The sequence below is a fragment of the Oncorhynchus masou genome, chromosome 1 (assembly GCF_036934945.1).
Source record: "Oncorhynchus masou masou isolate Uvic2021 chromosome 1, UVic_Omas_1.1, whole genome shotgun sequence".
Lineage (NCBI taxonomy): Eukaryota > Metazoa > Chordata > Actinopteri > Salmoniformes > Salmonidae > Oncorhynchus > Oncorhynchus masou.
The window spans coordinates 81,047,488-81,073,607 of NC_088212.1; the positions used below are offsets into that span (position 1 = coordinate 81,047,488).

General features: G+C 42.7%; 2 protein-coding genes across 2 annotated transcripts in view; both read left to right on the top strand.

Annotated features, from left to right (window-relative positions):
- Positions 1 to 3,823: 3,823 nt before the first annotated feature.
- On the top strand, positions 3,824 to 9,857 carry LOC135504529 (hepatocyte nuclear factor 6-like). The gene is given in 3 exon segments (XM_064923249.1): positions 3,824 to 4,919; positions 4,922 to 5,323; positions 8,859 to 9,857. Coding segments are annotated over 3 exon segments (1,509 nt in total). The 5' UTR covers positions 3,824 to 4,183; the 3' UTR covers positions 9,230 to 9,857.
- A 10,485-nt stretch (positions 9,858 to 20,342) lies between these two features.
- The window catches only part of LOC135551555 (atos homolog protein A-like), a 36,074-nt gene continuing 30,296 nt past the window's right edge, over positions 20,343 to 26,120 (top strand). The window contains 1 exon segment of the mRNA XM_064982766.1: positions 20,343 to 21,640. Within this exon segment, the coding sequence (XP_064838838.1) occupies positions 21,610 to 21,640 (31 nt within the window). The 5' untranslated portion in view covers positions 20,343 to 21,609.

The window sequence follows — 26,120 nt, forward strand, 5'->3', positions numbered from 1 at the left end:
AATGAGTGAAGGTTGTGTTAGTTACCGTGCCGCTCAGACGAATGTCCTGTTGTGTGTAGCCTACTGCTTAGAAAGAGCATCCTTTTAAATGCTTTCGGTTTTTTTATAAAACATATTAGGTGTCAAAGTATAAAGGTATAGGCATATAGCTCATTTTTCTACAGCCTACAAGAAGTAGGTCTAAAGAAAGGGTTTTTATTCGAATACATGTATTCCTTTTAAAATGTCAGTAAAGTGAAATCGTTCTTGCGAGTTCTAGAAGTTTCCTGAAGAATGCCACAGTCCTACTCCATTTAGTTGCTGATTCGAGACCTGTTTGCAGATTGACCATTCAACTATTTGAACTTTAAATGAAACGAATAGTAAACTGTTTTTTTATTCGAGGAAGTAAGACTACCCTACATAAAAATATTGAAAAAACAGCGCCTAAGATTCTCATTTTATTTTCAGTTGCTATATAGCCTTTAGCAATCAATAAAACGTTTGGTATTACGCTATTAATATCCTATACTATATCATTTAAAACCTCGGTCTGAAATCAAATATTGTTTAATTGGTTAGCATAGTCTATGCACAATATTTAGCAATAAGAAATGGGTAGCTATTAATAGTTCCGGCCTACATATAATCATGTGAACAGGCATATAGACCACGCTTAATTCAATTCAGGCCACTGTAAGTATGGACTTCGATTATATTAGTCTTGTCTAGAAATATAGTGTCTAGGCGGTCGCTTTTGCCTAAATCTGGTTTGGGAATTCTAATAGTGTCGTTATGAGCGTTAATAACCCATCTCTGTAGTAGTATGTCACTATCTGTAGAGCTGAGATGATCGATCCATGTGCCTCTGTCTCCACTATAAACCACAGCATATGAAATGAACGATAATAATGTTATGCTTCACTTTAGTAACGGCCACCGTAAAACCATGGAATGTTGGACGCTATGCACTGAAGGCTACAACCAAATAGTCACTATTCAGGTTAGGATATTTGTAGTAGGTCTAACCTTTGCTCCATAAACATACTCTGTTACCATCCTCATCATCATTCACATAGAGAGAGGAGAGGCATAGGCCTACTCTATTAATAATTGTATATGCAACATTGGTTATTGGATTCAACACTATAACCTAGTGCCGACTGTAGGATATATATGACTGTGAATATGACCCAGAGTCAACAGAATACAACAGCAGTCTGTGGATAATTAATAATTAATACAGACAGTCTCCACGGTGCAGCCTGACCAACCGACCAATCGGGTGAGGGTGTTTCCGCTTTGCTCTAATAAGGCTGGTGCTTTGGGTTAACTTACCTGACTGTCTTTTACCTTCTGACCAAAGCCATGTTTTTATTTTATCTAAATAAATGCTCTGCTTCTGACTATTCAACTACGTAGGAATGACTGGTAACCAAGCCGAGGGCATCGTGATGTTCTGTTGAATGTTACGATACATGCTATTGTGGAGGTGGCTGCTGCAGATCTGTGGTATAGGCCTATCGTTTACAATATGACAATATGCTTTCAACGACGTTGTTGCGGGACAGTCATTTGTAAGCTACATGGCCATAATTAAAACGGTCAGACATGTCATAGCCTATCTACTGTATGTTGCTGCAGTTACGGTGAGGGATGGAGTTTTCTTTTCAGCTGAAAGGTTTTGTTATGTCAGTTGACTTCTTAGTTAGTTGACACACGTTTTATGAAAAGCAGTGTTTATGTGAATAGGTTATATATATATTTATCTCTCTCTTTTTCTATATTCATCAAATACTTGCTATAACAACCACAGACTATTCTCTACAACGACACGACACACACGCTGCAGCTTTGACGCGTGAATAGGCCACAACACTATGACACTCAAACACATACACGCGCACACCGCCCTTTTGCATGTTGCTGGAAGGAAAAATATCGATCAGCATGAGAATGTGTGCAGATGTGGCTGCTGAAACGTGAATCTTTCTCTTCTTATTTGGCCTGATATAGACTATAATATGTTTGTCTGTTTGTCTGATAGGAGCAATCTGTTATTCGTGATGATTGATTATTATTTGCCTCACAAATGTTATGTCAATTAATTTAGCAAATTGATAACATATTTAATTTTACTTTTTAAATGTTAACACATTTTATTTACTTTGTTGACATTAACTATTTTGTTATTAGGCCTAGACTGCACGTTTTGTTTGTAAGTTATCAATAGGCTTATGTCGAATCTCTGCCCAGTCCTTTATTATATCCATACCGCTGGAAAGAATCTCGTTGTTCATTAAGTGTCTTTGTTTTGGGGCAAACGTCAAGTCCCCACACGCCACTGACGTTGACTTCCTATTAGAGACCATTTAACTTTTACGTTTCTCTTCTTTAACTTGTTCAACTGAATGGTGTCCTGTTGTTCTTGACCCTGACAGATGCCGCGGTGTGTGTGTGTGTGTGTGTGTGTGTGTGTGTGTGTGTGTGTGTGTGTGTGTGTGTGTGTGTGTGTGTGTGTGTGTGTGTGTGTGTGTGTGTGTGTGTGTGTGTGTGTGTGTGTGTGTGTGTGTGAAGTTAATCTGCAAGAGCAGCTGTTAACATGAGGAGTCTTGAAGCGTCACCTTTGACATGTGGCCCGGGTTGGCCACTGGCCGCAGCAAGCTGTCGCCTGCCTGACCGCGTGAAAAGGACGCCTCGAACCGCCCACCCCCCTCCCAACACACACAAGTCATTTGAAGTTCACCCATTGTGTAGCCAATTTAGGAAACTTGAAAACAATGTTTGAAATTGTATTGTAATGATGTGGGCCTACTCAATGGGTGAAGGAAATAAAATGACGCAATAAAACATATTTGTCATTCAATTGTTTCTCAATTAATTACTAACATTAGTAAGTATTATTATCATGAGAGATATTATGTTTATGTAATCATAGGCCTATTCATGAATGAACACTTTTCTTCACTGTGATCAAGTTCACACACACACACACACACACCGCGTATCGATGGGGGCACGCGTGGACACACTTAGCCTACACACACCCACACACTCCCATGCACGGCCGGCCGGTTCGTTAATCTTAATGGTTTAACAATAGACACATCTGTTCATCTTTTTATTTCTAAAGAGAGAGAAGTACAGCTTTATTTGTTACTTCAAACCGACATATGGAATGGTTTTCATTCGGACTGGAGTTGAAAGATTGCTACAATAATCCTCTATTAGGGGATTTTGTTGGGATCCCATTTTAGTTTTATTATATAAAAATAGAGAAACAGCATGATGACATTTGGTTCAAGATAGGTGGTGATTATGAAGGACACGTGTGTGAATATAAGGTTTTGAATACTGCATGCACACGGTCATGGTCTAATCACACACGCACACGCGCGCGCACCTCATTGACGAGTGGAGAATGAACCCGGAAGTTCACTTCATTTGTTCTGCATGACATGTTAAGGAGGCTCCAGAACAATATTGGATCAATAGGTTTTTATTTGTGTTGAAATACAATAGGCTCAATAGGCTCCATTGAACGTGTAAATTATAAACTAGAAAATAATATTAATTCATTTGTGATTCAATTATTTTATTCAAATGGGTGTGTGAGAGGGGGGTTATAACCAGCAGGTATCTTAATACTAATGACTGACGTCAGAGCAGTGTGTGTGTGTGTGTGTGTGTGTGTGTGTGTGTGTGTGTGTGTGTGTGTGTGTGTGTGTGTGTGTGTGTGTGTGTGTGTGTGTGTGTGTGTGTGTGTGGTTGGAGGGGATGGAAGTCGCCCGTGCGCATGTGTGTATGTTCGGGATCGGCAGCGGTGAAACGGAGGTGTGGAGAAACCGAGCAGCACGAGAAAAGCCACGGAGAGAGAGATGGCGCAGGACCCGACCGGAGCGCAAGGACAGGCGGGGGGGCTCGAGACACAACCCGGAGGAAGCAAAAAATAAAATGTAGTATCAATAAAACGAGTCTAAAAGGGAAATAAAAATATATAATCGGAGGAAAGAAAATAATCAACAAAGACAAGAGGAAGAAAACACCAGCATAAAAAGACGTCCATCAACCAGGATTCAGGAGACAGAACAAACCACCACAACAAACCAACAGACTGGGAGGGAACTTTCCCGCCGTGAGGACTCTGGACTGTTCTGTGGACATCCATCCCTCTCCCAGGTCACATAGATGGTCGCCAAGCATTATGAACGCGCAACTGTCCATGGAGAGCCTCGGCGACCTGAGCCATGAGTCTGTGGCCGGTCCAGGAGAGCTGCTAGTCGGCCACAGCCCACACCCCCGCCCGGGTGGGGGCCGAGGGCTGGCGCACCGCTCCATGGGCATGACGAGCCTGCTAGACGGAGGAGAATACCACTCCCACCACGGACACAACACTGGGCACCCCGGTCATCACCTGCACCCCGCCATGAGTATGTGCGAGACCCCCCCTGGAATGAGCGCAAGCACCTACACCACCCTCACACCTCTCCAGCCTCCCCTACCCCCCATCTCCACTGTTGCAGACAAGTTCTCTCATCATCACCATCATCATCATCCACACCACCACCATCCTCATCATCCTCATAATCATCATCAGCGACTCCCTGGTAATGTCACCGGCAGCTTTACGTTTATGAGGGACGAAAGGGGACTGGCGCCGATCAACAACCTCTACTCCCCATACCACCACAAAGACGCCCCTGGGATGGGACAGAGCCTCTCCCCACTGTCTGGCTCTGGCCTGGCCGGCCTACACAGCTCCCAGGCCGGACTGCCTCCCTATGCCCACCCCGGGGTCTCAGCCTCCATGCCGGGGGAGAAGATGCAGTTGACTCCCGGTGGGTTCGAGGCTCATCACCCCACCATGCTGGCCAGACACGCAGAACAGCACCTCACCTCCTCGGGGAACATGCTCCATATAAACGGCCTCCATCACCACCACCCCATGCCCACCTCGGAGCCTCGGGGCACGTCCTGGGCCACGGGAACCCCCGGGACAACAACACCCAGAGCCACGCCTCAGGGCCCGGGGTTCAAGTCCACGGGGTTGGTGGTGGTGGCGGTACCGATGGCAATTCGTCGGGTCAAATGGAAGAAGTAAACACCAAAGAAGTAGCGCAGCGGATCACCACAGAGCTGAAGCGTTACTCCATCCCCCAGGCTATATTCGCCCAGAGGGTGTTGTGTCGGTCCCAGGGAACACTGTCAGACCTGCTCCGGAACCCCAAGCCCTGGTCCAAGCTCAAGTCCGGCCGAGAGACCTTCCGCAGGATGTGGAAGTGGCTGCAGGAGCCTGAGTTCACACGCATGAGCGCGCTCAGGCTCGCAGGTGAGCGAACCCTCGGTAATACCTACTTCCTTTTTATTTATCTTTCTCTCTCCCTTTACTCTTTATCCATAGGGGGTATTTAAGATTGTTTGGTGCTCGTCATTGGAACAGTAGGCCTATTGTCTGCAGCTGTCTTGAATCTGACATTGGAGTAGCCAGTGGTATGACACAACTGAAACCTCCCTTTGGAATTTCCTGCAGTTGAATTCATCATTGTCTTTGTTGTAATCTCTTGTCTCTTGGCTTTTTCCATTCTATAAGAATAAGGGCCCATGTGTTTATTCACGTGTGCGTGTGTGGGGGTGGGGGTGTTTTGTGTGTGTTTTGGTAAGGTGATCTGATCCAGAATGAAATTATTTTGCCCAACTCATCAGCTTTTTGTTGTTCCCAACAGAGTCCACGCGAGTCCATGTAAACAGAGTCCACGCGAGTCCATGTAAACAGAGTCCACGCGAGTCCATGTAAACAGAGTCCACTCGCGAGAGAATAAGAATCCAGTTCTAAAAAATATTTTTACATCATGAAAATATTAATTTGCTGCCAGCACATGTAGTAACATCCTCAAGCTGTGCATTTCAGGGCTGAGGGATGGAACATCTGCGGAAAATAGTATAACATAATAACAATATAATATAATAGGAAAATTTTCCAGGATCAATATGACCATTATTTTAAATCTTGAGGAAAGCTTATGGAAACTGTCTTTGGCTGCGTTGACGCACTTATTGTGTTTCAGTGAGTGTGTTTTTGTTTGGAGCTAAACTCGTTAGGAGGCGTGACGCGGGGCTGACTCTGGGTTTGTGGTAATTAACTGATAGATAGCTCTCTATTAATTTGTCCCGAGGACCCGAGTCAATCCGCCTGAACAGTTCAGCGGACACACACACGGAGCCACGCAGTCGCCAGCATACAAAGGAATTGCTTTATGTCTAATCAATGACGCGCTGAGGCGGATGGGTTTTTGGCTTGTGAAAAGTGTGAGGCGGTACGCTGCTGAAAGTGTGTTAAATCGCCATTGATTATTTGCAGCGTGTGTTTGTGTGTGTCATTAACAGTATATATAACCATATATATACAATGTCATTTTACATTGTTTTTGTGACTTAAATAGACGAATAAACATGTTGCAGTCCAAACGCAACTCTTGATCTTTCGATGCAGGTGATTCAAAATAAGGGCATGACTTATTATAAGTCTGTTGACGCACGCCAAACACATTTCTATTGATCCATTAGAATTAGAACCAATAATCCCTTCCATCTCGTGAGCTAAGGGAAAATATTATCACTCAGGACAGAAAAAATATACATTTTCCCGGAATTGTTTTCAGTGAATTCATGAATGTTAGGCAGTACGCCTGTGCTGTTCTATTTAGCCCTGACATGCTTTTATAAAAGTTAAAAGTCAAATAACATATTTTTCATTAGGCTTATTGGGTTGACTTTTTGAGTGGGGGGATTATTTTGTCAGTGTCTCCCTCTTCATTCTATTTGAGTCTAATTTCACTTCCATAAAACATCAACCACAATAATATGCATAGCTATTGCATCCATGCGCATATATATTTTATTTCTCCCTAATGAAAGTATATACATATTTGTCTTTATATAACTTCGACCTGAATCATAAAGGCTTCGTAGTGAAATACCTCTCATAGTATTAATAACGTTTCAGATTCTGGAAATGTAGAATGTCTGTGAACAGGAAAAGGAAGCCCGTAACACGAACATATATCGATCGGTTCTCGGGTGAAATGTGTGTGTGTGATCGGCCTACTAAGAACTAAAATAGAAGATTGATATTGATTATTGAAATTTGGCTTATTCCATTTCCCCATGTTACATCATGCATGCCTGGCGGGTTTCTCATGTCACCGAGGCCTATGCCTGCCGGTAGACTAGACCTACTCATATCATTAACCTATTTAATATTGAATTGATAGATTTTTTTCACGAATTGGAAATGCGACGTATTACATGTGAAGTGGGTTTAAAATAATCGAGCATAATGCAGCAAAAACGCATTTCCGTTGTGGTCCTCTGCTTTTGGCACGATGTTGTTGAGAAGTTGCGTATATAGTTCCTTAAATAATTCCCTAAAAGCTTCTTGTACATTCTAGACCTATACACTTCCTCGCACACTCATCAATTAACCTAATAATGAACCTAATATTAATTTTGCAGCAAATACAGAAACATGTGTTTTCTTAAAGCAATTGTAAAAGTTAAGGCCTGACAATGCACCTGTCGATAATTTATCTCAAGCGTTGATTCTGACATTATCATTTTGTTCGTTAGAAATTCGTTCACCTTTAAGCCTATTATATTCCTGTTTGGGAAGTTTGTGCTTTTCTATATTTAACTAGGCAAGTCAGTTAAGAACAAATTATTATTTTCAATGATTGCCTAGCAGTGGGTTAACTGCCTTGTTCGGGGGAGAACGTCAGATTTTTAACTTGTCAGCTCGGGGATTCGATCATACAGCCGTTCGGTTGGTAGTCCAACTAACCTCTAACGCCCCAAAATAGCATGTTATTGAACATATTTGGAATAAGCCTAATTAAAAAAATTGTCAAACTGAGTGAATCGGCTCTTGTATTCGGAAAAGGGGCTAATCATATATTTTATTTATTTATTTTAAACATACACAAAAACACACACACCGCTGCTGCTGGTACACGAGTGTGTGTAGTCACGCCATTGCTAGGCTACCTCAGTGTGGAGTTATCTGCTTAATGATTGTCAGACGGGCAGAGCTGTGTGTGTGGGGGGGGGGACAAGGGTGATAACGAGCCTGGGAAAGCTCCCAACCTGTCCGACTACCTGTCTGTCAGCTCCGCGCGGTGGCTGCTGGGGTGTCACTGTGGCCTTCAGCACGTTGATTTATAGCGCAGCAGATAGGATAAAGCTTCACACACACACAGAGCAGATAGGATGCCAACTCAACTCCACACGGAGCGGTAGCTCTCTGTTAATGGTTATCTAGGGGTGTCTCTACCTAACTAGGCTAATACTGCTGCTATCACAGAACACACACAGACCTTTCTGTGATTGTTCATTTCATAGACTCGAATATCAATTTAACAACACGCACCTGGCATGCAGATCCATCTTGCTTGTTTTGCATATATTTGTAAGATGGTGGTGAAATATCCTTGGTCCTAGAAAAGATGGTCTAAGATCTATATTAAATAATCTATCTGGGAAAGTGTGTCAAACCGATGTTCTCCAGCTAAGTAGAATGAATGGTTTTTGGTCGAATTCAGCGCTGCTACAGCTGTTTGACAGCTCACTACTGCCCTCTATTGGTAAAGTCTCGATATGCAGGGAGAGGCCGATTTACCGTGTGCTTCAGCACCACGGTCAGCGGCAATTGTTTTCAGCTGTGAGCTCCAATGTAGGTTATTATGAGGCTACCCGTGTGTGTGTTATATTCCACGGTATAGATGATTGTGTGCTGTAGCCTATTGTTGTTATACAGTGTTGTATACTGTGTTAATGCTGGTATGATGTAGTTTGTTATAACATCTCTCTTTCTCTCCCACCCTTAGCGTGTAAGCGCAAGGAGCAGGACCATGGCCACTGTAAAGTTGGTGGTGACGGTAGCGGTGGCGGCAGCGGTGGCAGCAGCGGCGGAAATCACAGCGACAGCAACCACAATGGTAATGGTGGCCACTCCAAGAAGCCTCGGCTGGTGTTTACCGACGTACAGAGAAGGACCCTCCACGCCATCTTCAAGGAGAATAAGCGTCCGTCCAAGGAGCTTCAGATCACCATCAGCCAGCAGCTGGGCCTGGAGCTGACCACCGTCTCAAATTTCTTCATGAACGCACGGCGACGTAGCCTCGACAAGTGGCTCGACGAAAACGGAGGCTCCACCCACTCCGCTAATTCCTCCGTCTCCACCTGCAGCAAAGCCTGAGGAGGAGGGACTGGAGGGGGAGAGCGGGCACAGTTTTGAGTTGATTTAACTTGGAAAAAATAAGTTGCCACGCTGACTTACAATTTTGAATTATGTCATCTCAGGTAATCAAGTGTTGAGTTGACTACATTTTATATTAGATATGGTGTTAATGTTTTTAGTTAGCGTGGAGACTTATTTTTTTCTAGTTTGAGGCAGTCAAGATTTTTTACTGTGTATGGGGAGACAGACTGACAGACTCAACCTCGGTGGAAAAGCTTTACAATGTAGAAACCATGAGAAACTAAGGAAAATACCTATAAACAGCGTTTTGACCTTAAAGCCTGTACTCTAACACTGCTATTTATAGTGTCCAAAGAAAAAACAAACCAAAGACTTGTTTTGACCTGCTTTAAAAACTCTGTTCTGGCATTTTACCCAATCACTGATCTCACAGCTTTCATACCTCCTGCCCACTGTCCTTATCTTTGATCTGACTGGTCGGTTTGAGGGAGGGCCTCTGGATGGACGTTTAATCAGCCTGTTTAATCAGTGGGTTCTGACCAGTGGACCGAGATCCTGTGGGACGGTTCAATCAGCTTTGAGGAGGAATCTTACAGGTGCCACTGGAATGTTCAGCAGCCGTTTGGATTGGTCAGAGTATCTTTTCAGGTCAAACAGACATTTGATTGGTCACAGTTTTCTGTCCGTCAGTAAACCCCAGACACTCCAGGTAGAAGCTGCCATAAACGGATCTAGGTTCAGATGACCTTGCCCCCAATCCTATCAGTAACCATTAGAAGGATGAAATAAATATTGTTTCTGACCTGGGATCAGTGATTAGGGGGACTTCTACCTCCTTCACTGGAAGAGCAGACAGGGGAGGGGGGAAATTGCCCCAGTAGGAGCTGCTAACCATGACCCATAACCCTTGACCCATTCCGTAGTGCTTTCTTCCTGTACTGTTGAAACAGTAAAAATGAAAACCAAAGCTTTCTCCACTCCAGGGCAGGTAGCCTAGACTGTATGCAGTTATAATACCAAATCACTTTGACAGAATCACAGCAAGAAGTACAACCAAAGAATAATGTCTTTTATTTTGTAGCTGATGTTGTAAAGAGTATTTTTAAAGACCTGAGTGTGACTGTTAACACTCTCCTCTCCTCCTATCCCTCTATCTCTCCTATCTTCCTCTCGCCATCTCTTAGTGGTGGAAAAAGTATCCAATTATCATACTTTAAAAATTTAAAGATACCTTAATAGAAAAGGACTTAAGTCAAAATGAAAGTCACCCAGTAAAATACTACTTGAGTAAAAGTCTAAAAGTATTTGGTTTTTAAATATACTTAAGTATCAAAAGTAAATGTAATTGTTAAAATATGTGAAAGTAGAAATAATTTCAAATTCCTTATATTAAGCAAACCGGACGGCATCATTTCCTTTTCTTTATTATTGACGGATAGCCAGGGGCACACTGCAACACTCAGACATCATTTACAAACGAAGCATGTGTGTTTAATGAGTCCACTAAATCAGAGGGAGTAGGGGTGACCGGGGATATTCTCATTATAAGTGCGGGAATTGAACCCTTTTCCTGTCCTGATAAGCATTCAAAATGTAACGAGTACTTGTGGGTGTCAGGGAAGATATTGGAGTAAAAGGTACATTATTTTCTTTAGGAATGTATTGAAGTAAAAGTAGAAGTTGTCAAAAATATAAATAGTAAGGTAAAGTACAGAGACCCAAAAAACTAATTTAAACTAATTTAAAGTATTTTTACTTAAGCACTTTACACCACTACCATTTCTCCTCCTCTCTTCCTCACCCAGTATCTCTCCTCTCCCTCCATTCCTCTACTCCATCATTCCGGCTCTCCTCTCCTCCTTCTCCCTCCATCTCACCTCAGTGGGTATAGATGGATGCTATGCATGTCAGCACCAGGAGTGGCTTGAAAGCAAATTGTGTGGAGTTTACTGTCTACAGTGACTTGCTTTCCATGTCTGGGGTACCAGAGACTGGGATGGGAGTCAAATCTGTCTGTGGGGAGTTTCCATGTCTGGGGTACCAGTCTAGTGGGGGCTTGGTTCTGCCTCTGTCTGTGGGTTTTGCTCCTCTCCATGTCTGGGGTACCAGTCTGGACTGGGCTGGGAGTATCTCTGCCTCTGTCTGTGGGTTACTGTAGCTCCATGTCTGGGGTACCAGACTCCATGTTAATGAGTATTCCATGTTAAATGAAGCAATCTCTGCCTCTGTCTGTGGGTTACTGTAGCTCCTCTCCATGTTAATGAGTATTATATTAAATGAAGCAAAGCCAAGAGAGCTGCTTCCTCACGTCGAACAGAAAACAACAAAGAAGAGGATAAAGAAATCTCTAAATGTGTTAAGACCTACTGATATTTTCTAGTGTGAACCAAAGATGCTACCTCACTCAATTTCCATTGTGATTTCTATCACTTTGATGATACCAAAGATAACCAAAGATTTTGTCATTGCACGGCCGACATGAGTGATGGGGATAGAAGGTTTAATGTATTTCCTTATCCTTACCCCTCCTCTCCTTTCGTCCTCCTCCCCTCCCTCTGCTCTGCTTGGTCTCTTAACATCTCTGCTCTCTACTTATAAAGCTATAGGTAGACATGATACTGAAGCTGTAGACTATGTTACCAAAACAACAAAGATGTTGACAACACTCTAGACATACATATTAACAACTAGAATGAAATGTTCTAGAAATTAAATGTTGACAACGTTCGAGAATGACATGTTGACAAGGTTCTAGAATGTTGACAACATTTTTGACAGACATGTTGAAAACGTTCTTGAATTATATGTTCACAACGTTCTAGAATGATATGTTGGCAACATTGAACATTCTAAAATTACATGTTGACACCATTCTATACAGACATGTTGACAACCTCTCTAAAACTCCCAGGACGAGTGCCTTGCTTGAACCAAAGTGTTAAACCACTGTTGACCTCTCTATGACCTTTGACCTTTTACTCTTTGAATACCTCAGCCTGTAGAGACAGGCCACTACTGAAGACTAAAGGAATATCTCTCACTCTCTCCATCCTTATCGCTCTCTCTCTCTCTCTCTTTCTCTCGCTCTCTCTTCTCGCTCTCTCTCACAAGTGGTGCTTTCGCCAGCTCAACCATGCAATGAAAACATACCAAAGGAATTTCTGATCTCCACTCCTGCTGATATACCAAAGCTCTTCTTCTTCTTCTGTCTCCCCTGCCCCCCTCCCTCCCACTCTCCTCCCATCCTCTCTCCTCCCCTTTGAAGGAAGGCCCAGCACTCTGGCCGTGTTTGTCTCTGAATACCTCATAGTGAGAACTCTGTGGTTCTGTGGAGAGAGATTGTCAAAGTGGGTCCGGCAGAACTCAACTAGTTTGGTAACTAATGTTGTTATTGTTACTTCTTTTTAAAATATTTATGGTTCTTATTTATTTTTGATGTTTTTTTTGGCAGAAGTGTCCTGTTCAAGGTCGCGGAGGACAAGTTTCAGGGTCTTGAGGTTTGAAACTTGTCTGGATGAAGAGATGAAGTGTATTATTTTGTTACCAGACGTTGGGTCCTTATTCCGATATTATAATGATGGTAGACTATTGTTTTTTACAGGGTAAAACCAACAACTGCTGTGATAATGTGTTCATATGTTTTCCTTTTCTCGTCTTCTGTGTTGTGATGATTTGATTTTAATGGAATTGTGTTTTTGTATTATTGCTTAACCACTGCTTTAATTTATGCCTTTGTAGAACATCTAGATTTGTACATAGTAGGTTTTTTGAGAGAAAACAAACAAAAACAAAAACAAATGAACATTCAGTTTTGTCTCACAGACTTAGAACATTCTCCTGCTTAGATCAGATGAAGGAGTGGGTTTGTGTTCTTCTTCTCGTGTATCACAGCTCTGTCACTTCAACATGTGTTCTGAACACTGCCAGAGACCATTGTCCTGACAACGGGCCGACACATGTCTGTCACTACATCCTATTTCCTATGTAGTGCATTACTTCTGACCAGAACCCTATGGCTAATCCAGGATGTGATCAGGACAATATTGAAAATCAGGATTTTGACGAGGGGATATTTTCATTTCATATCTCTACTAACCCAACCCTATGGCTCTGTTCAAAACTAGTGCACTATACAGGGTGTCATTTCATATCTCTACTAACCCAACCCTATGGCTCTGTTCAAAACTAGTGCACTATACAGGGTGTCATTTCATATCTCTACAGTAACCCAACCCTATGGCTCTGTTCAAAAAAACTAGTGCACTATACAGGGTGACTTTTCATTTCATAATAATCTACATAACCCAAACCCTATGGCTCTGTTCAAAACTGAAAAAGTGCACTAGTTTACAGGGTGTCATTTCATATCTCTACTAACCCAACCCTATGGCTCTGTTTCTAAACTAGTGATGTTTTAAACTATACAGGGTGTCATTTCAGTATCTCTACTAACCCAACCCTATGGCTCTGTTCAAAACTAGTGCACTATACAGGGTGTCATTTCATATACAGACCATTTCTACAGTTAGGTCTATTCCAACTCTTGCACTCCTATTTCAACAGCTGTCATGAAGCCCGTGAAAAAGCAGCAGTGTGTAATGTGTTTTCAGTATTCTTTTGACTTTTCACTTTTTTTTATTTTATTTTATGGGTATTAATATGGGATGGATAATAATGAGCATCCAAAGATTTCTAAAACAAACCAAAAAGTGGAGCATTAAAAAATGAAAAATAAGTGAATTAAAACGTTTGTTCAAAAAGTCACTGGCATTTGTGAGTTTAAGAGATGTTGAGTTTTGATTTGTATATTGGGACAGCACTTACTGGACTATGGGTATAGATGTTAGTAGAAGGCTGTAGGTGTGTGGGGCTTCTGTAGTCAAGGTTGGTCAGTGAACTCAGTTTAGCAGGAATCATCCTGTTTAAATGTACAATCTGAAGTGATGTTTTAAACTAAACCAGGGCTGCAAGTCCTGTCAGTGTTGCTCAACCCAGTCCTCTGGTGCCTGATTCAACATGGGGCCAAGCTGAGCTGTACTGTGGTGGCCTGGTTACAAATATGTGAATCAGGTATCAGACCACCAATCATTTCACATATTAGGTCTATTCCAACACTTTTGCACATTTCATGCTTCAAACATAAAGATATAAAACTAAGTCAACTAATCATGAAGCCATTTATTGATATTTCAAACTTTTTTAACAAATCAAAAACTGAAAAGGTGCAAAGTTAGAGCTGGAATACATCAGATGCTATAAAACAGTTGGTCCCTAAGTTTTGACTGATCTGATTTTTCCCATTTACTGTCTGACAGTGAGGTTGGATGGAGCATTTGTGGCAGTTTTCAGTTCTTTCCACAGATTGGGATGGATGGGGTCTGGACTTTGACTTGGCCATTCACACCTGTCTGTTTTTTTTGAACCATTCCATTGTAGATTTTGCTTTATGTTTTGGACAATGAGCAAAGTCTCCAATAAACCCATCAAAGAAACTTTGTGTGTGTATATGGGCCCAAACCATGGGACCACCATGTTTGACAGTGGTATGTTGTGTTCAGGGTGATGAGCTGTGTTGCTTTACGCCAAACATGTTTTGCATTGTTGTGTTCAATTTTGGTTTCATGTGACCAGAGCACCTTCTTCCACATGTTTGGTGTGTGTGGTCAGTGAACTCAGTTTAGATATCTTTGATGTTTTCATCTTATTTCCATAAAGCCAGTTTATTACAACAGTTGTCCCAGAGTTACAGTGGATCCTGCAGTTCATCCAGATAAGCCTCTTGGAGTCTGATCAGATCTTTTAGCTGAAAGTTTCAGGTCTTCTGTTAGTGGTCTTTCTCCTTCCATTCAATCTCCACAGTGGCCTTGGGAGTTTAAAGCTTGGGAAATATCCAAATGCTTTAAAGACAACAGTAGTTACATGGTTGAACTAGACAGACTATCACAGTGCAGGTGCATTTATACGGAGACTTGATTACACACAGGTGGATTGTATTTATCATCATTAGTCATTTAGGTCAACATTGGATCATTCAGAGATCCTCACTGAACTTCTGGAGAGAGTTTGTGCACTGAAAGTAAAGGGGCTGAATAATTTTAGACGCCCAATTTTTCAGTTTTTGATTTGTTGTTTGAAATATGCAATAAATGTGCATGCACCATGCCTTGTGTGATTCTTGTACATTTTATATCTGTTTGTCTCTGAAATGTGCTTCAAAGTTCAAGGAGGTGTGTTACTGTGTGTGTTACTGTGTCCCTAATCAGGCTGAGTCTCATCATAGTACTGCAGCGCCTGAGACAATCAGATGTTTGGGCAAATCTGAGGTGGTACCCTATTCCCTGAAGAAGTAGTGGGTGGTCATTTTGAATGTGAAAACACTAAAACAATAAAGGGGCTGAGGCCCTCACTGGGGGCAGGGTTCCCTGGTTTACCTGAAATCACAGTTGGAAGAAACCCGGAATCTGGAGGAAATAAAGCAGGAAATCCAGAATCCTCCAACCAGGACTTCTGGAAAAAACATTATTTAAAGTTCCTGGAATTATGCATCGTTACTTGGGGCCTCTTCCAGAAATTATTCATATATTATAAAGTGCTCTGGAAGGTTTAGTTGAACAACAAAAAATACCGAAACCAACTCGCTGACATTTATTTCCAAAGAGAACCCAGTAATTCAGTAATTTGTTCCCTTTGAATCCTAGTAAATAAGTGGGGTCACCTTCCCCTAGATCAGCACTCGTACTCCAAGACACTGTCCTCATGGGCCACAGTATCTCATAGCGTGGTTGGTTTAATCATTTAGGTTCTAATATTCTTGGTTTTGCTACTGCTCGCTCAGTGCTGTGCAACATCATCTGCTGTGTTTGCTAAACAAAACAACAATTGGAATAAAAATAATAAAGAGAAGCAAGTGATGATGTCATCCAGCCTTGGATTTTCAGTGTTAAAATGTAACATTTTCTGTAGTCACTAAAAAGTAGAAAATAAACAGTTGGAATTCCAGCACCTGAATCCAGACTCATGTAATTTCCTTCAATACTGATGTTAGACTCAAACGTGTATTTCATATGTACAGTACCAGTCAAAAGTTTGGAAACACCTACTCATTCAAGGGTTTTTATTTATTTTTTAATATTTTCATGTAAAATAATAGGGAAGAAATCAAAACTATGAAATAACACCAAGGGAATCACATAGTAACTAAAATGGTTGATATTTGAGATTCTTCAAAGTAGACACCCTTCTCCTTGATGACAGCTTTGTACACTCTTGGCATTCTCTCAACCAAATTCATGAGGTACTCACCTGGAATGCATTTAAATGAACAGGTGTGCCTTATTAAAAGTTAATTTGTGGAATTTCTTTCCTTCTTAATGCGTTTGAGCCAATCAGTTGTGTTGTGACAAGGTAGGGTTGGTATACAGAAGATTATTTGGTAAACGACCAAGTCCATGTTATGGCAAGAACAGCTCAAATAAGCAAAGAGAAATGACAGTCCATCATTACTTTAACATGAAGGTCAGTCAATCTGGGAAATTTCAAGAACTTTTAAAGTTTCTTCAAGTGCAGTCGCAAAAACCATCAAGCATTATGATGAAAGGACACCAATAATAAGAAGAGACTTGCTTGGGTCAAGAAACACAAGCAATGGACATTAGACCAGTGGAAATCTGTCCTTTGGTCTGACGAGTCCAAATTTTAGATTTTTGGTTCCAACCGCTGTGTCTTTGTGAGACGCAGAGTAGGTGAACAGATGATGCATGTGTGGTTCCCACCGTGAAACATGGACGAGGAGGTGTGATGGTGCGGGGTGCTTTGCTGGTGACACTGTCAGTGATTTATTTAGAATTCAAGGCACACTTAACCAGCATGGCTACCACAGCATTCTTCAGTGATATGCCATCCCATCTGATTTGCGCTTAGTGTGACTATAATTTGTTTTTCAACAGGACAATGGCCCAAAACACACTTCCAGGATGTGTAAGGGCTATTTGACCAAGGAGAGTGTAATGGAGTGTTGCATCAGATGACCTGGCCTCCACAATCACCCAACCTCAAACCAATTGAAATGGTTTGGGATGAGTTGGACCTCAGAGTGAAGGAAAAGCAGCCAACAAGTGCTCAGCATATGTGAGAACTCCTTCAAGACTGTTGGAAAAGCATTCCACATGACTACCTCATGAAGCTGGTTGAGAGAATGCCAAGAGTGTGCAAAGCTGTCATCAAGGCAAAGGGTGGTTACTTTGAAGAATCTCAAATATAAAATATATTTTGATTTGTTTAAAACTATTTTGGTTACTACATGATTCTATATGTGTTATTTCATAGTTTTGATATATTCACTATTATTCTACAATGTAGAAAATAGTACAAATAAAGGAAACCCATTGAATGAGTAGGTGTGTCCAAACTTTTGACTGGTACTGCATGTAGTAGATCAAATGTGTTTTGAACTGCAACTGGCACCTACCCCCATAGGCACTTCACCTCTGTAGATTGTTATTTTACTGCTGCTCTTTAATTATTTGTTACTTTTAGGTATTTTTCTTAAAACTGCATTGTTGGTTAAGGGCTTGTAAGTAAGCATTTCACTGTAAGATCTACACCTGCTGTATTTGGCACATGTGACAAATAAAATGTGATTTGATTGACTATTGACATGTCTCCACCTGTTCTTTTAAATGCCCACTGTATACACTGCACTTCTATTCTTCCACCACTAGATTGCAACATAACACAGTGTAACCCAGTCACCTGCAGAGGGATTCCTCCAGCTGATACAGTATGTTGTTCGACTGAGGTCTCTTTGTGTTGTCATCACCACAGATCATACAGAGTTTCCTTTGTCCCAGGCATGTCAAATGAGTCAAATTTGACCCTTTAAAACCTGTTTTCTGTTTGTTTAATAGAATGTCCCACCCATCCAGACACTGTAGGACAGGTTAAATATAGAGAATGGATCAGGGACCAGAGTGGAGACAGACATGACATAGTTGCATAACAGGTTATCTGTCAGTAGCATTTTATCTGTCCCTTGTTTTGGAATCACACATGCATGCGCACAAACACATGCACAACCATGAATATTGTTTCAATTATGAACGTCAAGAGCAAGCGGTTTATAGGTCAACAAGTTTGAGTGCAGTAATGAAATACATTACATGACCAAAAGTATGTAGACATCTCCTTCCAATATTATGGGCATTAATATGGAGTAGGTCCCCCCTTTTTTGCTAAAACAGGCTCCACTCTTCTGGGAAGGCTTTCCATTAGCAGTTGGAACATTGCTGCATGGAACTTGCATTCCATTCAGCCTCAAGACCATTAGTGTGGTCGGGCACTGTTGTTGGGCGATTAGGCCTGGCTCGCAGTCGACATTCCAACTCATCCCAAAGGTGTTCGATGGGGTTGAGGTCGGTGCTCTGTGCAGGCCAGTCAAGTTGTTCCACATCGATCTCGACAAACCATTTCTCTATGGACCTCGCTTTGCGCACGGGGGCATTGTCATGCTGAAACCTGAAAAGGCCTTCCCAAACTGTTGCCACAAAGTTGGAAACACAGAATCATCAAGAATGCCATTGTATGCTGTAGCATGAAGATTTCCCTTCACTGGAACTAAGGGGCCTAGCCCAAATCATGAAAAACAGCCCCAGACCATTATTCCTCCTCCACCAAACGTTACAGTTGGCACTATGCATTGGGGCAGGTAGTGTTCTCCTGGCATCCGCCAAACCCAGATTAGTCCGTCGGACTGCCAGATGCTCCAGAGTCCAATGGTGGCGAGCATTACACCACTCCAGCCGACGCTTGGCATTGCACATGGTGACCTTAGACTTGTATGCGGCTGCTCGGCCATGCAAACCCATTTTGTGAAGGTCCCAACGAACAGTTATTGTGCTGACGTTGCTTCCAGAGGCAGTTTGGAACTCGGTAGTGAGTGTTGCTTCAGCACTCAGCAGTCCTGTTCTGTGAGCTTGTGTGGTCTACCACTTCACGGCTGAGCCGTTGTTGCTCCTACACGTTCCATTTAACAATAACAGCATTTACAGTTGACCGGGGCAGCTCAAGCAGGGAATACATTTGACGACCTGACTTGTTGGAAAGGTGGCATCCTATGATGGTGCCACGTTGAAAGTCACCAAGTTCTTCAGTAAATCCGTGTTTGTCTATGGAGATTGCATAGGTGTGTGCTTGATTGTATACATGTGGCTGAAATAGCCAAATCCACTTGAATGGGTGTCCACATACTTTTGTATATAAAGTGTAGCAAGGAAGCCACCCCTTGTCATTTTGCAGTGGTAGGATTTATTGTCTTTCTGAATGTATTGTTGCTCTGAATGGATCTATGAAAATTTTTCCTCTGCGAGCAATACTTGGTTAACAATATTACTCAAAATTATCAATAGTGAGCACTGAGTAACGAATACAACATCCCTAATCTCATTATAGGCCTTGTGAGAGCTGGTGGCCTGGATTCGTGTTGTCGTTTACCGATTCACTGTATTCACTTTCAAAGACAATCAAAGCTCTGACTACTATGCACAGTTCAAACAAAAAATCTCACATTTGAATTGTCAAAGTGCTACGATATTATCACTCTTTTAATCTGACTATGCTGCGTTCTCGTGCTATTAGAGTTCCCAGGCGACCCTCCAAATCAGAGTATGAATGGGAAACTCGGAGAAAATTGTCTCCTGAGTTTACGACGTTGTGACGTTTCACCACTGACCTTTTGCATTGCCAACCAAAAGATGACAACTCCAACATTGGTACAAATGTAGCTACTTTGACCATATTGTCAATGTTCAACAATTTAAACAAGCCAACTAACTTTATTATAAACAACGTTAGGTAGTTTATCGGGCCAGCTAAAATGTGCTAATCATATTGGTTGAAGAACTGTTCAGACCAAAAAGCACATGAATAAAACGAAGTCGTATTTCACAACTACGAAATATAACAACCCAGAGGAGCACATCAACGCAGCTCTAATCTGTATATGAACAAGTCAGGCACCGAGAACAAAATGTTCACATACAAAATACACGTGCCACGTGCAGACGTGAACGCGCATCCAATCCACCAATCAAATCAGAGCAGTGGCCGTCCCGCTACAATGTATCAATCCTGGCCTGGGTTGAGGTACACTACACAGAGTTATGATGTTAATTTCAACCATGTTTAGTGCATGATATGTGTTGTCATCTTGACACATTGTCAAACTGTAACCAAAAAGTTTATAGATCACGGTTGCTATCGCAGCAGGTTCACAGGAAAGACTGGTACAGGAAAGTGGTCTGGCTGTTGTTGGGACACGTGACTGAGAAAAGACTGCGCTGATCTGTTTTGATCCTGGGGACATTGTTAGAGAGAGGGGAAAGAGAGCACACCGACGAGTTTATTGATAAGAAATAGCACACAATATAGTTTTGTTGCGAACGGTATGCGCCTGTACTATGTTATTGAGTTGGACGAAGTTCGCTAGTCAGCGAAACGTTGTTTTGGAAGAAGGAAAAAAGCTCGCAAGCCACTGCGACAAGTTGGAAAATAAATGGTCAGCTTGTTTTCTGACAAACTTTTGATTTGAGAGAAAGCTAGTCAACAATAACTGGGTAACTGACACGGGTCGTGGCTACTTTACCTCACTATGTTTCAAGACGACAAGTGGAACTGATGCTTCTGGACGGCGTTTAGCTAACGTTGGATGTTTTTCAGAATGATCGGTTGAACGAGGTCTGTCCTTTCCCGGAGCCCATTGTTATCGGAGGTGATCACTTTACCTGCGGGTGGGGTGTTTTGTTTGAGAAGGTCGGCATCAGATCAGATGCCTGTGTGTTGTTTGTTTGGTCAGCTAGCTAAAGCCACGGCAGCTAAGCCAAACAGGTGAGGTTACAGTAGTATAGCAAGCTGAAGAGAGAGAGAGATGCTTCGTGACGGGACTACTGTCGTGGTTTTGGTGGTGGAATTTGAGACGTTTATTTTTGGGGGGTGGACAGTCAGATTGTCAGCTCAATGCCTTGTTGGCTAGCTAGGTGGTTGATGAAGCAATAACTCGGAGCTAATCTAATGTTTGACGGTCAGATTTAGCTAGCTAGCTCAACTGTTCGTTGGCCAGTTAACAGTGGATCTGACTCGATGGACCTGTACAGTAGCAGTTTGGTAACAAAGCATTGCTTTGTCGGGTAAATAAGGGGCGATTGGCAGCATACAGGCTACCCAGCTGGTATTGTTGCTTAATGCAATAAATCAGCAATCCTTTGGAAGATTTGGATCCACACAGTCAGACACACAGCAGTATATTGCTGTCAGGGCTGTGTGGACGGGAGATTTCAGACCGAAGACAGACAGACAGAGGCTGCCAGATTCCCAGAAGGATCCAGATGACACTGGCTAACATGAAACCAGAGCGAGGTAAGCTGATCTACATGGATTTATTCCATGCCAACAGAAGCTATACTGTTCATGGTATTCGTCTGTGTGAGCCTTCACTACGGTGCCCATCATTGCAGTACTAAAAGCGTCATGAGGATCATATTGACATGATCTATCGTTGGCCTGTGTGTGTTGTTGGATCAGCAGAATGTAGCCAGCCAGGCAGTCCCCGGAAGAGGGAGAGGTATCGGACAGAGAGGGAGAATGATGTAACAGCTGGTTAACTTGCTTGCCTGCCTGTGTTGATAAAAGTAAACCTGACCCAGGCAGGCCAGTGAGGCCACGGAAATTAGGACATTCTGACAGCCAAATTACACAATGGATAGGTGAACAAGATGGCTACACATATCTGAGCAATGGTTCAATTATAACAACACAATGTCATCTTGTAATTTCTGTCAAAAAGCTGTTTTTGGGGGACAAAATGCAGCAGGTCACACTGACAGGGTGGAACAACTCACTGCATTATAAAACAGCTCCTTCTTTTGTGTGCCTTAGAGCTCTGAGTTATTCTGTCAGTCTCTGGTATGGGTATGCTGCAATGCTCAAAGCCCTTTGTTCGAACTGAACATCTTCACTGTGACTCTGAATCATCACTATGAACAGACTTCGATCTGCTCCCTGCCTTCTGTACTATCTGTGTGTTTACATGATGTATGATTAACATGAAGTCTGCAGGGCAGCCAGCTTTGTCTGTTTTCATATCAGGTTTATTCAACCGCAGCAGCAGTGGCCTGTAATGCCAGCTCTATTAGTAATACATGGACTGTATTGTATGCCCCCTGCCTGCCAGCCTAGACTGCCTGCTTGGACATAGTCTAGTAATGTAGTGATTGCTTCAACATGCTTGTCATTAATCCAATGTTGGTTATGATTCTTGTAGGGGCAACAACATAACAGCAGCTAGTTGGAGCTCAGAGCAGCTAGCTGATACTCTTTGGCCTTAACACATTACCTTCAATCAGAAGACATTGAGCTTCTGTTTGTTTTAGTTACCACCAAACATGGTGTCAATCAATAGGCCTGTCTCTAGCTGCTGTTCTGAGGTCTGTATTAAGACAGTATGGCTGTCTGTATCTACTGTTCTGAGTTCTGTAGTAAGAAAATAGGCCTGTCTCTTTGTACTAGCTTGGTCTCTGTCTACTGTACTGGGGCCTGTTGTCACTAGTCAGACAATAGGCAGGACCTGCAATTACTGCACATAGGTTTGATGTGGTCACACAGCAACCACTGTCAGACAAAGGAAGCCCAATCAGAGATTGCTTTTCCTACTACACAACAAACCCCACACCATCAGTGTCCTACACCCCCATCCTACTGACACTGTACTGTACCATGACACTCTACCCAATGTCAGGGTGTAAACATGTCGTCCAACACCAAAAGGCTGAGATTTCACCCCTGCACACTGACTCTGGCTTTACCTTTAAAAACAACCCAGGGTTCATGGCTCTGACATTTGGATGTGGTAAACACACACACTGTACATATAGTAATTAAATCACACACTTACTGTTCTACTCATTGCAGTTTTTATTTTTTTGTTTGGTCAATTGTAAACAACAACACACTTTTACTGAGCTAAAGAGACAGATCTGGCTTTTCCTGCTGGATCTCAAGTTACTGTAGTTGGACTACATTTACATTTGATTCATTTAGCAGACGCTTTTATACAGAGCGACATACAGTAGTGAGCGCAGACATTTTCATATTTTTTTCTACTGGTCTCCCTTGGGATTCAAACATACAACCCTGGTTGTGTGTTCAAGTGCCGTGCTTTACCAACTTAGCCTTTCTTTCCCTTCCCCCTCATATAGATTCTGTGTTCTGCTGTGCTGTTGGTTCCCTGTGGGTCTGTCACGGTGGTTCTATTAATAATGTCTAATTGCAATAGAAGCTGCTCTGGAGCAGTTCCCATATGACAGGCCAGCCGATGCTCCCACTGTTCTATTGTTATTATGGGACATACTGTTCCTCTGGTTGAAAATGCAGACAGACTGACCTCCCTGTACTCCTCTGACACTCTCTCCTCCGTTTGTTCTGATCCCGTTCTTCTCTCCTTTCTTGTCTTATCCTCTCCTCCTCCTCCCAGACCCCCTCTCCTCCTCATCTCCCTGGCGAGGAAGGTGTTTACGGAGCATTCTAGCCCCTATTCTGAACTAGTGACAGGAGTTAGTTTCTCTAGGCTTTACCCCAGTGGGCTTACTCTGTCTTGGTTCACACACCCACAACGTAACAGAGAGAATGTTTAGAGAACGCATTCTTGTTTTTTAAAAAAAAAATCCTTTTACTTGTTATACAAATTCTGATTGTGCTTTTTCTTCAACTTTATATTGCAACCATGTGTGTGAGAAAGGGAAAGGGAGCCATCACAGTGCAGTGTTTAGCTCAGTGCTAAGTGAGGTCATCTGACTGACTTGTTGTTCAACATGTAGGCAAGTGCTGTGGCTGTGGCCCCTGTGCTGGCTGAGAGAGACAAATCCAATCGGATGATTATTTGAATCAGCTGTGTCGTGCTAGGGCAAAGACCAAAACGTGCACCCCTTGGGGTCCCGAGGACCGAGTTTGGGAAACCCTGCCCTAATTCTAATCCTAATTGTAACCCTAAACCTAACCCCTAAGCTTAAAATAGCCTTTGTCCTCCCACGAGGGAGAGTTTCCCCCACACCCCTTGTTTTACTATCCTTGTGGGGACAACAATAGGAGAACCAACACACATATTGCACAGACACAGCTTTAACAGATAAAATCAAATCACATTTTATTTGTCACATACACATGATTAGCATATGTTAATGCAAGTGTAGCGAAATGCATGTGCTTCAAGTTCCGACAATGCAGTGATAACCAACAAGTAATCTAACTAACAATTCCGAAACTACTGTCTTATACACACAAGTGTAAGGGGATAAAGAATATGTACATAAAGATAAATGAATGAGTGATGGTACAGAGCAGCATAGGCAAGATACAGTAGATGGTATCGAGTACAGTATATACATATGAGATGAAGTATGTAAACAAAGTGGCATAGTTAAAGTGGCTAGTGATACATGTATTACATAAAGATGCAGTAGATGATAGAGTACAGTATATACGTATACATATGAGATGAATAATGTAGGGTATGTAAACATTATATTAGGTAGCATTGTTTAAAGTGGCTAGTGATATATTTACATCATTTCCCATCAATTCCCATTATTAAAGTGGCTGGAGTTGAGTCAGTGTGTTGGCAGCAGCCACTCAATGTTAGTGGTTGCTGTTTAACAGTCTGATGGCCTTGAGATAGAAGCTGTTTTTCAGTCTCTCGGTCCCAGCTTTGATGCACCTGTACTGACCTCGCCTTCTGGATGGTAGCGGGGTGAACAGGCAGTGGCTCGGGTGGTTGTTGTCCTTGATGATCTTTATGGCCTTCCTGTAACATCGGGTGGTGTAGGTGTCCTGGAGGGCAGGTAGTTTGCCCCCGGTGATGCGTTGTGCAGACCTCACTACCCTCTGGAGAGCCTTACGGTTGTGGGCGGAGCAGTTGCCGTACCAGGCGGTGATACAGCCCGCCAGGATGCTCTCGATTGTGCATCTGTAGAAGTTTGTGAGTGCTTTTGGTGACAAGCTGAATTTCTTCAGCCTCCTGAGGTTGAAGAGGCGCCGCTGCGCCTTCTTCACGATGCTGTCTGTGTGGGTGGACCAATTCAGTTTGTCTGTGATGTGTATGCCGAGGAACTTAACTTACTACCCTCTCCACTACTGTTCCATCGATGTGGATAGGGGGGTGTTCCCTCTGCTGTTTCCTGAAGTCCACAATCATCTCCTTAGTTTTGTTGACGTTGAGTGTGAGGTTATTTTCCTGACACCACACTCCGAGGGCCCTCACCTCCTCCCTGTAGGCCGTCTCGTCGTTGTTGGTAATCAAGCCTACCACTGTTGTGTCATCCGCAAACTTGATGATTGAGTTGGAGGCGTGCGTGGCCACGCAGTCGTGGGTGAACAGGGAGTACAGGAGAGGGTTCAGAACGCACCCTTGTGGGGACCCAGTGTTGAGGATTAGGGGGGTGGAGATGTTGTTGCCTACCCTCACCACCTGGGTCTATACTGACGCTGAGCTTGTTTGATTGCCTTGCGGAGGGAATAGCTGCACTGTTTGTATTCGGTCATGTTTCCAGTCACCTTGCCCTGATTTAAAAACAGTGGTTCACGCTTTGTTTCACGCGAATGCTGCCATCAATCCACGGTTTCTGGTTAGGGAATGTTTTAATCGTTGCTATGGGAATGACATCTTCAACGCACGTTCTAATGAACTCGCACACCGAATCAGCGTATTCGTCAATGTTGTTGTCTGACGCAATACGAAACATATCCCAGTCCACGTGATGGAAGCAGTCTTGGAGTGTGGAATCAGATTGGTCGGACCAGCGTTGGACAGACCTCAGCGTGGGAGCTTCTTGTTTTAGTTTCTGTC